This window comes from Heptranchias perlo, chromosome 2 (genome assembly GCF_035084215.1).
Source record: "Heptranchias perlo isolate sHepPer1 chromosome 2, sHepPer1.hap1, whole genome shotgun sequence".
Lineage (NCBI taxonomy): Eukaryota > Metazoa > Chordata > Chondrichthyes > Hexanchiformes > Hexanchidae > Heptranchias > Heptranchias perlo.
The window spans coordinates 88,628,460-88,643,771 of record NC_090326.1 but is presented as its reverse complement, the minus strand read 5'-3'; the positions used below and the strand labels follow the sequence as shown (position 1 = coordinate 88,643,771).

Sequence of the window (15,312 nt, the reverse complement as noted above, 5' to 3'; positions counted from 1 at the left end):
TTGATAGCACTGTCGACGACACCTTCCATCACTTTGCTGATGATTGAGAGTTGGCTGATGGGCTGGTAATTGGCCGGATTGGATTTGTCCTGCTTTTTGTGGACAGGACATATCTGGGCAATTTTCCACATTGTCGGGTAGATGCCAGTGTTGTAGCTGTACTGGAACAGCTTGGCTAGAGGCGCAGCTAGTTCTGGTGCACAAGTCTTCAGCACTACAGCTGGGATGTTGTCGGGGCCCATAGCCTTTGCTGAACTGAAGAGGTGGAAATTCATCTAGGCCAATTTCTGGGCCCAAAATAGGCAACTGCTGGTGTGCCTCCAGAAGCAGCTTGACTAACGTCGGGTATTGAATTTGGGTCTGCTGCCTCAGGTAAGTCCTGGGAGGGAGATCAGAGGAAATGCGGGGAGAGGGGGTGGTAATGGGGTCTGGGCGTGGGCTGACAGCGGCCCACAGAAGTGTTGTGAAGTTGAGAGGACCACTGATTAGGCTGCCGTAGAACTGGAAAAACTAGTCACATGCTCGGCACATACTCCAACTGTTTCTTCATGAATTTTGCAGAAGGCTCCTGAAACAGTCGCAGGATCCTTTCTTTGTTGATTGAAATTGATCCAAAGCTCCGTTCAGGTGGCCGCCAGGGACACCTAAAAATGAGGTACAATATGGCGGCGACTATACAACCGGTGCAAATCGGGCGCAGGACCTCATGCCCAGAAACATTGCGCCCATTTTAAGTCCAAAGAATGGGCGAAATGCATCCTAATTTCTACCCCAACGTGTCAGCCTCGGTTATGTGCTCAAGAGTGGGAATTGAATCCACGATCTTAAGGCTTAAAGGTGAAAATGCTATCACAGAACCAAGAGTGTAATCCACCCCTTAATATGTTATGGTACAGATAACAAGTTGTTGTATGTAACAACAACTTGCATTTATAAAGCGCCTTTAACGTAATAAAATGTCCCAAGGTGCTTCACAGGACCACTTTAGACAAACTTTGACACTAAGCCACATAAGGAGATGTTAGGACAAGTGACCAAAAGCTTGGTCAAAGAGGTAGGTTTTATGGAGCGTCTTAAAGGAGGAGAGAGGTTTAGGGAGGGAATTCCAGAGCTTAAGGCCTAGACAGCTGAAGGCATGGCTGCCAATGGAGGGGTGAAAGAAATCGGGGATGCACAAGAGACTAGAATTGAAGAAATGCAAACTTCTCAGAGGGTTGTAGAGAAGGAGGAGGTTACAGAGCTAAGGAGGGGCAAGGTCATGGAGGGATATGAACAGAATTTTAAATCTGAGGTGATATTTAACATTACTGAAGTTTCCCGGTTCAGCCAGCTAATAATCAATCATCAGGATGCAAAATGTTCCCAATCTGTGTAATTCCCTATGAAGCTGCTTGACTGACTTCAGTTGAGTGATACTCTGTTGGATAGGGAAATGTGGGCTTCATGGGAAAGAGGAAATTACATTCAATTTTGTGCATTTACTACACGAAAGGCTTGTTAAAAACAAAAACAATTTAACTTTTAATTACCTGGAGTATGGGGTATTCTTTGGCAATTTCTTCCTCCAGTTCCTTTTCCATTAAGTTAAAATTTTAGTAGTATTATCAAGTAAGCCTAAGTATGTTACTGCATGACAAAATTTGCTTATTTAGATATTAAAGCTGTGCAACTAATCAGCATGACACTTTGTATAAATAGCCCCAATGTGAAGCAGCTGTATCTGGCACACACTCTGCAGTTCCATCTCCACAGTCTTTCATTATAATAAAACAACTGCAGGCATACTGTTTTCAATTCAATTGAAATCTCTGCACATTCGCATTAAAGCAATTATATTGGCCTGTTATTGCATATTGGATTTTCTAAACCATGGAGCAAAAATGTGAAGAACTCAATCTTTGTATTTAACTCGCTTTCACTGGAGTTTCAATGCAGTTCTTCACTGATGCCATAACTCCTTTTTTTTACTGCGATAGCCGCTTTTCAGCAGCATCCTTCTCCCTCCGCCACCCACTTTCATAAGGAAACAACAGTTGGTGTTAGTCCTATAAAGGTTTCCAAGCAACCCTTTTGGCTAATCATAAATTGTAAATTTATGTATGTTTTTCCTGCTTCAACTGTACCATTGCCTGCAGTTATTTTTTTGCTCAAAATTTATATGCTGTTCATACTCACTGCAGGGTTGAATAACGAGCAACATTGTGTTTAAATGTTTTGCTACATTGCTCTGACTAAAATGGTCATTTCTAGAAGCATATTGGCTGTGGCTTCCGAAGTCAATCATGTTTCTTTATCTTGCGTTAAGCGAAAATTAGTCTTTTTCAGATGAGATTGCATTACCACTGTTTGAAAGTTCCAACTGATTATCCCTTTAAAGACAACAGTAATGTTTCGGCACCAAAACTGATGCAAAACATTTTTACTTTTACCTCAAAATCCATTTGAATTGAAATGTATATTTGGCTCCAGTTCTAACATTCGCCTTCAGAAATCTGCAAGTTATTTTACTCTTTGTTTATCCTCCCCCCACCTCTGTTGGCTGTTGCCATTGGCTGCCCCTTCCCTGCCAGCTACAAGGCCCAGCTTACTTGCACATTTTCCTCCCATCCGCTCCTCTTAGTGCTGCCCACCCACCAAGACTACATGGTGGAGGCAGTAATGCCCCAAAGTCTCCTGATGGAGGAAGAGGGCCTAATGGATGCCTCCTCTCCCTTCATTCTAAATCAATGGATCTAATTCTTTAAAATGTATTTTTTTAAAACTTTTTTGGTCTTAGCCGAGGCCAAAAATAAGATTTCCTTTCTCCTCTTCAGGGCTTTTAAATACCCATCCTCCTCTCTGATGCTGCAGTGGCAATCCAATGCTAACATGAATCCTGCCGGGAGCCCGTTCTGCCTCTATAGTGGCCTGCAACCTGGGTCTGGGTTGTGGTGGGGTCATGGGGCAGAAGTGCCGCCCTGCCACTAAACTACTACGAGGAAAATCTAACCTTTCATTTTTATGCTCATCAAAGTGAGGGATGTCAGTGCTAGAGAATGGACCACTTTCCATTTTGAGCATCCACCGTTAGCTCTGAGAACTTCTATGTCAAGGACTGTATCCCAACAATGTGCCTCAGCCCCAATCTCAGGAGAGTACCACTACTGTACCAGTGTGATATTTTTTCACTTTCCTTACCATCCTGTAGCCTTTCTGAATGAGATTGCCAGTTACTTCTGAATGTGTTGTAGGACCATGGCCGCTAGCAATTGCCGAATCTCATTTCAAATAAGACTAGCTATACAAGACAATGAGGACTTCCATCCCATTAGTCCAGGCTGGATTTAAGCCAGATCTCAGAGCTGAAAAGGCCAGTGTCTAACCCACTACACTACTCAATGCATTGCCTGAACAACTGAGAACTGTTTTCTGATTGGTCCACATGTACAGAGAAACTATTGATTTATCAAACTTTGTGGAAGGCGGACAGAAGTTCGATATAGAAGAGGCACGAAGTAGATGTCAGAGCTCACTCTATTAATTACTACTGAAAGGCCGAGGAGATCTAAACAATATTGCGCCATTTGGGCAAGTTAAGAGTTCTTTAACAACAACAACTACTTGCATTTATATAGTACCTTTAATATAGAAAAATGTCCCACGGCACTTCACAGAAGTGTAATCAGACAAAAATCAACGCCAAGTTAAAGAAGGAGATATTAGGAGGGGTCACTAAAAGTTTGGTCAAAGAACTTTTAATGGGGGTCTTAAAGGAGGAGAGTCAGAGGGGTTTAGGGAGGGAATTTCAGAGCACGTGACCTTGCTGAATAGTGGGGGGCAGGTATTGGGGATGCACAAGAGGCCAGAGTTGGAGGAACACAGTGTTCTCAGAGGTTTATAGGGCTAGAGAAGGCTACAGAGATCGGGAGAGGCAAGGTCATGAAGGGATTTAAACACAAAGATAAGAAATTTAAATAGTCCAGTTTGCTCTGCAGGCAGATGGATAGTACCATAGAGGGCAAAACTAAAACTGGATATAATGGGTGGAAAAGATAAATATATATAATTGAGGCTCTACTTTATTTCCATCTTCAGTGTTTTGAGGAACTTTTGCTAGGAACTCACAGCACTGAGGCGTGAGATAAGCTAGAAACACAAGCTATCATGTAAAATCCTTAATCATAAAATAATTCTCTTCCAACTACACTCTATTTATATAGTAACAATGGAGCCGACTAATGCCAATTAAATTATTGCCACTTACCATTATAAATGGTCCAATTTAAGAAACCTTAACTGTCAATTTTTAGCAGGTTTCCTAAAGTTGATGCTGCTTGATAGGGTTCCAGACTTTGCTCTTCCAACACAATAAACAGTCATGGCAGTGAAGGAGAAGTCAGTAGCATCCAGAAAATATGACTGCTGCCAGGCAGCTTCCTCAGCCCTCCCACCTATTTTATGAGCGCTTATCAGAATTTATTTTTCCCAACAACTTTAAAGAGCAGTAATTTCTAGCAAAAATCACTGCACTTGCTGGTACGGAGATGAGTGGGAAAGTTTGGAACAGATTTGTGGTGGTCATATTGTTTGACCACTGGTAGCTTGATTGCTGGTGGAAGTGACCAGCACTGTGATCAGGAAGATGACAGACCAAATGTACAGAGCCAATTTCTGATTCTCTTTAAATTTTGTGCTTAAAAATTTGGGCATCCAATGCCAGTATTTTGCACTTCTAGGCCAGGTATGACATGGTTAGACACAGGGTAAAGCGCACTAATCTGTCCCAACAGTGCGCCTCAGCCCCAAAATCAGAGCAGCACTGCACTGCACCGTGTGACTTCTTTCAATTTGCTACACCAATTCATTCTGTGTCTGTTCTGCATGACATTGCCAGTTTACTGCCATTAGTGCAGAATTATGGACTGTCTTATACAGTGAGCCCATGCCCACTGGGAATTGGTTTGAGGCTACCTAAACTTCTTTCACCCAGCACCCTTAAAGCCAGCAGACAGTAGGCATTCATTTCATCAGTTCGGACTGCATCTGAATCCAAGTCCCAGAGGCAAAAGGCTGGTGCCTAACCCACACTTATCAGGGCTCCTAACAACTAACCCAGGGTCTGTAACCTGCAAATACATAGACGGTGAAATCAGTTGTTAAAGGTAAGCATCAGAAACAAAGACCTCATCACTCGGACTTCAATTAGTGAGTTAAAAATCCTGAAAAATTTAACAGAAAACACTGGAGACAGCAATAAATCAGAAATCCAGTTCACCATGTACTATTCCCAGTGAATGAAAAAAATTGTGTTTCAACATACAAATGAAAGCATAACCCTCAGATATCAATCCATAATAAAAATTAAATTAGTCCCTTACTATTGCTGTTGACACATTGAACTTCTGGTGTCTGGATGCCTGGCCCACATTTGCTGTCATTGTCAGGTGTACATTCTCCCAGTCTCACAACCTGCCAGCTGTAGCAGGATGGGTCGTCGCAAGGGATAGCTTCAATCAAGTGTGGACAATTCCCAGTCCCACCAGTAGGTTCATTGGCAATTTGTCGTTTCCGCAGTTTAAATCCTATAGGAAGGAATAATTTCATTTTTTAAATTTTCCTGTTTACAAAACAAACAACCAATAATAGAAAACAGCCTTGTGTAAGTCTAGTCTATGCAATCCCTTGTATTAATCTTCTTTAACCCTCAATGCACAAGTAAAGTCTTCAACAGAATCTGTAATTACATAGGCTCATTAGGGTGGATCCCTTCAAATGAAGAATTGTATAAACAGAGCTCTAGTTAGTATAAGTAGGTAATTTAAACTCATAAATTCTGCACTGATGGAATAAAAGGTTGCCTGGAGCATTTGCATCTTCTACATTATTTCATCATTGCATTCATTTACATCTTATTAAAGTAAACACAAAAACAGCAGTGTCTTTTCAAAAGATTTGAGACAAATTGTTTTTCTTTTAATTGGAATCTATTTTTTTCCTCCTAAGAAATATCTATTTGCTCTGCAGAGTTTCCAAAATAGGTGGAGATTTCCTCTGTGTGCTAGCTGTTGAGAAATCTTAAACTCATTTATTAAGAACACATTTACAATTTTGCGTACAGAGGAGATCTATCCCCATGGTTGAAAAAAATTAATAAAAAAATAAAAATACAGAAAATCTGCAGACCCAACAGTGCACTCTTGGTGTAAGTTGGTCAGGAGTGCAGTGGAGAGGGCATAAAATTGGTTGAAGCTTTAAACCTCTTTCGCAGACTGTTTAGGGAAGACCCTCCAATTGCCCCAGAATAATGGCCCTTGAAGGCAAAGGGAAGGGAATTCCCATGTTGGGAATTTACTCAACCACAGTCTCTCCAATAATGAGTGACCTGGACGCTGGGATGAATCCAGCGAACAGGTTGCTTTAGCTGCTGAAGTGGTGTCCACTTGGGGGCGCAGGCCTGTGTCCCAGACTGGAACCCCCTGAAAATGATGGCACCAATAATCTTATCAGTCCACTTATAATGGGGCCGATCAGGACCATGAAATGGCCAGTGGCAAAGGCCAAAAGAACGACTGGCCACCACCACTTTTCCAAACTCCTACCCTCTGGCACTGACAATGATGCGGATGCCCATCATTACTGTTTAAATAAGGTGACCTCCTGCTGACCCTGGATACTCCAGCAGGGTTAGGGGTGAAGGCTGTCAGTACCTGCTCCACCACACTGCTGCCAGCACTATGGGCCTACAGATTTACAGGGCCATTTTACCTAGAACCTCCATGCCTGTCGAAAAGGAGACTTTCCATCTTATTAGTCAGGGCTGGATTCAAACCCAGGTCGCAGAGGTGAAAGTATGTGTTGTTACAACTGAGCTATTTTAGCATCCAAATATGTATGTTTTAAAGCTATTGTTTTAAATGTAACTCCTTCAGCTGTCCAGAATGTACCGTGCTTCTATTCCCAACATTTATGCTCTCCGATATCTAATTTAAATTCTAATAAATAATATGTTTGTTACAATCCTGCTAATGATACATTCAATGTACCTTTCTTTCCTTGAGGATCATCACAGCTTTCATAGGTACACGGCCCCCAAGCAGTCCAGGATGACACTTCACATTCAATGGGGCAGGAGATCTGACACAACTGGGTGGTGTTTGGTGTGGGTCCAGTACACAGCTTGTTGACAACAGGTTTCGAAGCTGAGAGTGTAAAGGAAGAAAAAAAATTATTACATGTTACACATTAGATATAACAAGAAACAAAAAGCCATCATGTAACTTATCATAGTAGGTACAGCACAGGAGGAGGCTATTCAGCCTATCGTGCCTGTACCAGCTTTTTGAAAGAACTATCCAATTAGTCCCATGGCCCTGCTCTTTCCCCATAGCCCTGCAAACTTTTTTCCCTTCAAGTATTTTTCCAATTCCTTTTTGAAAGTTATTATTGAATCTGCTTCCACCACCCTTTCAGGCAGTGCATTCCAGATCATTACAACTCGCTGCGTTAAAAAATGTTTGCTTATCTCGCCTTTGGCTCTTTTGCCGATGACATTAAATCTGTGTCTTTTGGTTACTGATCCTTCTGCCAGTGAAAACAGTTTCTCCTTATCTACTCTGTCAAAACCGTTCATGATTTTGAACATCTCTATTAAATCTCCCCTTAACCTTCTCTGTTCTAAGAAGAACAATCCCAACTTCTCCAGTCTCTCCACTGTTTTTCTTTAATAACTTGTAATTATCAAAAAAAAAGTATCAGCCTTAAAGGAGAATGTGTACTCTGAATGGTAAGTAGTAAGCTCTTGTCCCATTGAGTGTATGGTTTTTGGAACAATTTGATTGCTATTATCTTTTTTAACGTGGCTATTAGTGGATCTTTGTATTCCTCCATTAACAATACATTAGAGGAGATGACAGCTGCTCTTAGCCATTGGCAACAGTGTGACAATAATGAGTTATCTGACCATTTTTCTGTCATTGTTGAGTTTTTGTTATGCTTTAATGCCATCAAGAATTGCTAAATTTTACCATGAACATATATAAATATATAAGCCCAAGAATTCCTAGAGCTGGAGGGGGCAGAAGCCTGTTTTCCATCCAGGGGTGCCCAGAATATGAGACAGAATCAGTTGGGGGGGGGCCATGGGTGGATCTTCCATCCGCCCTCCCTCCAAGTCAAGGAGGCACGTCTGGGTGAATTCATGGGCTTTCCTGGGAGATTCCTCCCTTTACATCCTTGATAGGCCCCAGCGGAACTTACAGAAGCTGAGAGCTGGCCTGAGACCCTTTGATGCCTTCTAAAGGCCCCAAATCTTCACCAGAATAAAGTAATCGAACCTGGAGAGGTTCAATTACCTTGCCTAGTGACACAGTGGCTCCAGTTGGAGCTGAAGACTGAAAGAAAAATATTTATTTGGCTCAGTTGGGCCTCTGGGGAATGGGAGCCTCAGGTGTAGTGACATGGCCCTTACAAGGACGGATCAGATCAGGCACTGCTGATTCAAGGTGGTAGGCAACGTTGACCCATCCTGCCTATGCAAATTACCCCATCCCTGGAATTCTGGATGGGTCTTCAGCCTGGGGCCATGGTAAACTGGGGTTGCACTTACGCTGGCGGAGATGATCTGCAGGAATTTCAGGGCCAAAAATCCACACCGCTTCTGGCACTCTTCTTCTGTAACTTCAGTGGTGGATGGGCCACAAATTAGGTTGGATCCAGGCTAACATTGGGGATTTCATGATGGCCTGTTGGCTATGGAGCCTATGTCCTCCCCAAACAAGGCATCAGCATAAGAGGGAACGGCATTGGGGGTATGGACTACATTGGGATGTAAATTCTGAATGATTCAATGATGAAAACAGGAGTAAGTAATACCGGACAGACAACCTACTAATGACAAGAGAGGAGATGCCTAGCACGGCTACATCAGGTATAAGATTGCCTGAATTTAAGAAAAAGAGAATACATTTCTACAAAACAACTGTGCGAACAATCTTATTTGACAGACAATGGGCAGATGTGTTTGGAAAGATTGATAGCAGTCTTGTTAAAACAAAGCAGGAATTGTGAAGATTTTAAAGGGTACATTTTATGAGTCCTTGCCCAAGACAAGATAGCTGGCCCACTGTGAGCAGGATAAGAAAATTGTGAAAATATACTCATAGCAATCAATCTCTATCAACATGACGTAAGGAAAACCCCAGTGGTGGGAACCATAGGTCTAAAGTCATCTGTTCCTCCCAAGCTACACTTACCACATCGTGTCTCAAATTACTCATATACTGTATGCCAAAATGTTATTTTCTGAAATAAATCTATCTAATTTGCAAAGAACCAGAAGAGAGTGCTTTTGTGAACGGAGGGGAGGGAGCAGAATTAGAGAAGACTACCTCATGAATTTTGGGAGAGAGGAAGAATTGGATGATTATCTCGGAGCAGTGAAGAGGTATGAATGGAGAATCAGTGAAGAGAGCTTCTGTTAACTGGGGGACGAGAAGAATCAGGGAAGAGTGCTAAGGAGAACTGGTGGGGGAAGAAAAATGCCGGTATGAACTAGGGGGAGAAGAGTGACAAGGGCCAGCGTAAACTGGGGGAAGGGGGAGAACAGTGTCTCTGTGTCACTGTGGCAATCATATAAACAACTTAAAAATAATTTAACAAATCAGATTTAGGAACTGATTCTGGAGCTGCCGATTCGCCATCACCCATTTTACATCATCGCAAAAAGTCAAGATCTACCCCATCGTGTGAATAAGTGATCCTGTAAGTGACATGTAAACAAAGCGTACAACTGTGTCGAAACTTCAAAATAAAGAAATTTATGCCTGTGGCTGCACCAGGAGCCATGCAGCCACAGTGTAAACAGGCTGTCTCTCCAGTTATGGTCAGTTCTAGGCCATCAACTCTTAGTGCTTGTGAGGGACAATCATTCATGCTTAGAGCACTTGTGAGTTACGGGTCTGTCAGACTCATGAAAAACTGTAAACCCACTACTGCTGCTGAGATTACCTCTACCCATATTTATTAAGATAAACATCTACAAAAGATCTTGGCTGCTGTACAGATGGCACAAGAACAGAATTACTCGGCCACCTGAGTAATACAACTGTCTCGAAATAATGTCAGGGAATCACCTGCCTTCACCATGTTTGGAGCCTTAATTACTTTAATGAATTCAAGCAAAATAAATGTACTGTAGAATGCCTTAATTACGTACCTGTTATTTCAAAAGTGATTGACAGAAGCGGTGCAACACTAGGCTTCCCCTGGTTCTGTGATAGACTTTCTGAAATAACAGGCAACCAATACTATGTAAATTCCTGGACGGAGATTTCTTTTTATACAAAATCTATTACGATTATCATTTGCCTTTGAACAATCTGAGGTTTGGAAACAAGGGAAATTATTCACTGTGAAAATTTTTTATTGCATTTTATCCTATTTTCTTAATTGAAAGATGCAAAACAATGGTCTTGAAATAATATTGTGTGAAGATTAGCAAATGAACCTGCAACACATTCGTATTCAATTCCTTTTTCACTATTTTAACAGAGGCATTAATCATTTTATTTTAACAGATTAGCACTTCTGATAAAGTAAAGGAAAAAGTATTTTGATACAAATGTTTTGTACGGTAATCTTTGCGCAGTGTAATTTCATTCACAGTGTATATCATTTACTGTGTTGACAATGCCTGTCATCATTAGATTATGATGTGGCATTTTGGCAGTTTTTTAAGCAGGTGACAAAGACAAATGTAGTGTCTTTTAATAAAATAAAATCCCTAGTGGGTTTTTATTTTCATTTTTACACACCCAAATAGTCTGAGCCATCCAAAAAGAAAATGTTGCTTATGTACAAGTTCCATCGTGATAGGCAACACTTGAATAAACTATCTCTAGACTAAAGATCAGCTCACACTGGCCAATGAATATTGCTACTGGATGGAGATAGAGGTATTTTTTTGTTGTAGTCAGATTGAATAATATTCTTTCTGTGTTCAATAGTTTGATTTCCACAATTTGCTTCATTGTTGTTCTAAAAGATATTTTGATGAGTTTATTTTTTAAATATCCATTCTTGTATTGATTGTGAATGATTTGTCATGAGATCCTTCAGAAGGACAATCAATACTTTTGTGAGGACTGAGGAAAAATACATTTTATTCTTTCTCTCTCATATGCATAAGTGGTATTTGGAACAGTCAGGGAGAGAGAAAAAAAATCAACTGTATGCAACATCCCTTAATACAACAGTCTTTCCTGGCCACATAGTTATATCAAAAATGGATTTGTTTCTTATTCATTCACAAAATTTAGGGAAAAAAATGTCAGTTAGTCAATGTAATTGATATTAATTAACTTCATTTGTAAAAATGAAATAGGACAATATGGAAAGGCTGAGCCGAAATGGGATATTGAAGTAAACCAAACTGACATTTAAATCTAGCCTGTGGGGGATAAACACGGTGGGTCACATTACAGATCAAAGATGGTCTATTACCTTCCTTTTCCTTAAGTGTGTTCAGATAAGATAAGAGGTTTTCATTAGCCTGTACACAGTAGAATTCACGGGTTTGAATCCCCCCACCACAGAGGGCGGTTTGATTCCCACGTCTTCTATCTTGCTGGCTGAGTAGTGGGTCGACGCGACATTCACTCCATTCTGTTGTCCTCCACGAATATCTGCAACAAGCAGTTATGAACCATTGAACAAATGTATAATGAACCATTTCAAAATGAATCACTTCAAAATTTGACATGAACTGCAATGGTTCAAGAAGAAGGCTCACTGCCACCTTCTCAAGGGCAACTAGGGATGAGCAATAAATGCTGGCCTTTCTTTCAACGCCCACATCCCGAGTATGAGTAAAAAAAATTACAGCAGAAATTACTTTTTTAAAAATTTGTTCTTGGAAATGAGTGACACTGGCAAGGCTTCATTTATTGTCAGTCCTTTATTGCTCAGAGAAGGTGATGATGGGGCCACCTTCTTGAACTACTGCAGTCTAATTCTTGTCGTACTTTGTTTTGTTTTTACAATGGAGTGACTTGCTAGGCCACTTCAGAGGGCATCAAATGTCAACCATGCATTGGAATTGTGACTATTAGTTAAAACCAAGGCATTGTGTGTTGGTTTTCTTTGTTGTTGTGTATTGTGGGCTTAATGCTGGCATTGATCTGCTATGTCCACTGTAACAGGCACTGCTCATCATCAGTCAACCCCAACCTCCTACCCACATATCACACATTTAAATATTGTACTGACAGAATTCTGCCAATTTAACACCAGAAACAAGGAATACCATCAGCAGAAAGGCATAAAATGGACCTCCAGCCCAGTGTCAAACTGAGGGCTGAAGGGAAAATATATTTTGAAATTCCCTTCCCAGCCAAATGCCACGTAAAAGCACAACAGTATCTGTGCCCCACCAAGAACCCAAAACTAGACATATAGGAGAGTAGAGTCAACAAAAGAAATATATGGGCCCCAAACTTGTGCAGTGCAGTGATCAAAGCACGTTACAACCCCATTTTGAAAAAGAAATCAAACATTGGGAGCATTTCCTTTGGTCTACTCCATATTACTCTACTTTCTTCATACCAGCAGTTACCTATTACCGCCAGCATTGGTACTAGCTAGAAAATGATTTTGGCCAACAGACAGTATAAAAACATTGCTAAATTAGCTGGCAAGGATAAAATTTAGTGAAAAAGCAGCCCTGGATCTCTGAGGACGACAGCAGAACTTCTGCATCAAAATTTGGGGAAAAAATAGCAGCACTCCAAACATTTCATTTAGGCAGAGAATATTGGGATTGTTGCTCGGAGCTACATATTCTTTTTGAAATATTTCAGCATAAAACTATAAAGGAACTTTTCCATTTATTTTTAAAGATTGAATGCATCCTGAAAACTCCAAAGGATATTCTATACTCTTGGAGTTAATGCATATAAAAGGAAAGCGAGCTTTTTAAGTAGGATGTTAGATGCTTCTTGCTTAAAAAATTAATGAGGCAGCCGGGCCATATTTCAGATCTATATTTTCGAAGACACCGCTGTCAGAATTTCCATATCCAACCCAGGAAAGTATTTTATAAGGCAACAATGAGCAATATTTTTCAAAATGATAAACAGTGACTGCCACCTGTCTCTGCTGCTATTTGACACACATAAAAATACTCATTGGTAATTTGGATGGAGCCTGCTTTCTATCTAATGATAGGCTGTGAAGACTTATTATTCAACTTCCTCGTGGATTTTTTTAAACTGGAATGGTGGAGGTGGGGGGAGTTACTTCTTTGAGTCACTTCAGCTGGTATTTTAGGTATGCTGATGTTTAAAATGTAGGTTTAGGAGATAACTGATCTCAGCAGGGACAGAGGTAGGACATGGTAGTTTGACTCAGAGCTCATCTAGGTTGGGAAGGGGAAATTAGCCAGGGTTCCTACTCCTAATCATTATTCAGAAACCCCTGCTGAAAAGAGTGCGTGTGTGTGTGGACATTGGATGAGGACAGAACTGCGCTCGGCTGTGATGCCTCCACAGATGAATAGCCGATTGGCACTTGCTGACCAGACTCACTCATGAAAAATGACTGTCTGGGTTCAGGTAAGGAGGATACCTGGCCTGTGAATACACATACACCAGCAGAGGAGGTGCGGGAGAAAGTTAAATGGGAATAAACATAGCTACTACTTCTACAAATGTGAACCAACATAAGCATGAATACTGATTGTCTGAGAAGATGGGTCTAGTAGGACAGCAATTAAAGTCAAAACAATGTCTTCTCAGAAACTAAATCACATACTGGGAGACAAGAGTCTGTTTCATGTTCTCTCTGTGAGTGATTTTCAACTGCCGGCTGCCCGTTTCTTGCATGAAAAACGGGTGGCCAGCAATTGAAAATCGGGGGATGGGGAGGGTGATCTGGGTGGAAAGGCACTTCGGCTGCTCCATTAATGCCCAAGACCCATCTAATGCATTTTTCAGGTGGGACTGTTAATGGGTGAGCAACCCAACTATCTGAAACAGTCAGGAGACTGCATAAATATTTGAATCGGAGTTCTATGTAGGTACAAGTGGGTCAAGTGTGCGCTATTCATGCTCTGCCCATTTGTACTAGGCACTGAGTGGCCCAACCAGCGGTTCTTAAAGGGACCGCTGCAGACTGCTCATAAAACGGTCTAGGAAATTCTATTTTTTTTTATGGTGGCTCCAGGAATCCTACTTCTGGACCGCCAAAAAAATCTCCGACCTGCCGTCGGACATTTCAAGGCCTCTCCAAAATCGGCAGTGTCTCCATCCATCACCCCACCACCCCCCACCCACCCCCCCACCCATGCGAACTGAAAGCCTGCCCAGCACGAGAGCAGGCCGATTTCCACCCTCGCACAACTGGCGAGTTGCAACGGGGCTCCTGCAGCCTACCGGTGGCATATTAGTGAGGACTGGGGCACAATTTTAATATGCTGGCGGGAAGAGTCTGGGGGGGGGGGGGGGGTGGGGTCGATTTGTGGGTGTCAAACCCGGAAGGGAAGTAGGCTGATTGACAGGCTGGCTGCTGACAGGCTGCGCTTCCGGGGGTGGGGGGCGGAGAGAAAGAGAGAGGTGGGGGGGAACAAAGATTAGAGTGGAGACATTGGATAATGGGATCAGAGGGCAGACATCGGACATTGGGATCAGAGGGCAGACATCGGACATCGGAATCAGGGGGCAGACATTGGACATCGGAATCAGAGGGCAGACATCAGACATTGGGATCAGAGGGCAGACATTGGACATCGGAATCAGAGGGCAGACATCAGACATTGGGATCAGAGGGCAGACATTGGACATCGGAATCAGAGGGCAGACATCAGACATTGGGATCAGAGGGCAGACATCGGACATCAGAATCAGAGGGCAGACAGCGGACATTGGAATCAGAGGGCAGACATTGGACATCGGAATCAGAGGGCAGACATCAGACATTGGGATCAGAGGGCAGACATTGGACATCAGGATCAGAGTGGGGCGGGGTCCAGGCAACATCGTTTTTAAGGTATGTTTATTTAATTTGTTTACAATGGGAAATCTAATTTTATTTAATTTATTTAGTTTATTGTTCACTGATCCAGCCCTTCCCACCTGGTTTCACCAGGCATGAATGGGAAGCTGTGGGAAAGCTGCCCAGGAAACGTTAAAATCTTGTTAACTATCCAATACACAAAAAATAAACTACCTTAAGTACATTTGCTCCTTTAATTATCAACCTGTCGGATTTAAGTGGGGGCGGGGCTTCCTGTTGTACGCACGCACACAGATTTGCCTGAGTCTCATTCAAAAATGAGCGGGT

At 41.9% G+C, this 15,312-nt stretch overlaps 1 protein-coding gene across 2 annotated transcripts in view; it reads right to left on the bottom strand.

Annotated features, from left to right (window-relative positions):
* The window catches only part of LOC137341081 (thrombospondin type-1 domain-containing protein 7A-like), a 368,227-nt gene that overhangs the window by 138,179 nt on the left and 214,736 nt on the right, over window positions 1–15,312 (bottom strand). Inside the window, exons 4-7 of one of the 2 annotated variants that reach the window (XM_068003999.1) lie at window positions 11,479–11,660; window positions 10,193–10,261; window positions 7,023–7,178; window positions 5,358–5,561 (exon numbers count right to left, since the gene is read on the bottom strand). In XM_068003999.1, the coding sequence (XP_067860100.1) occupies window positions 5,358–5,561; window positions 7,023–7,178; window positions 10,193–10,261; window positions 11,479–11,660 (611 nt within the window). The remainder of the gene's footprint in view (window positions 1–5,357; window positions 5,562–7,022; window positions 7,179–10,192; window positions 10,262–11,478; window positions 11,661–15,312) is intronic. The other variant, XM_068003992.1, reaches the window with a different exon arrangement.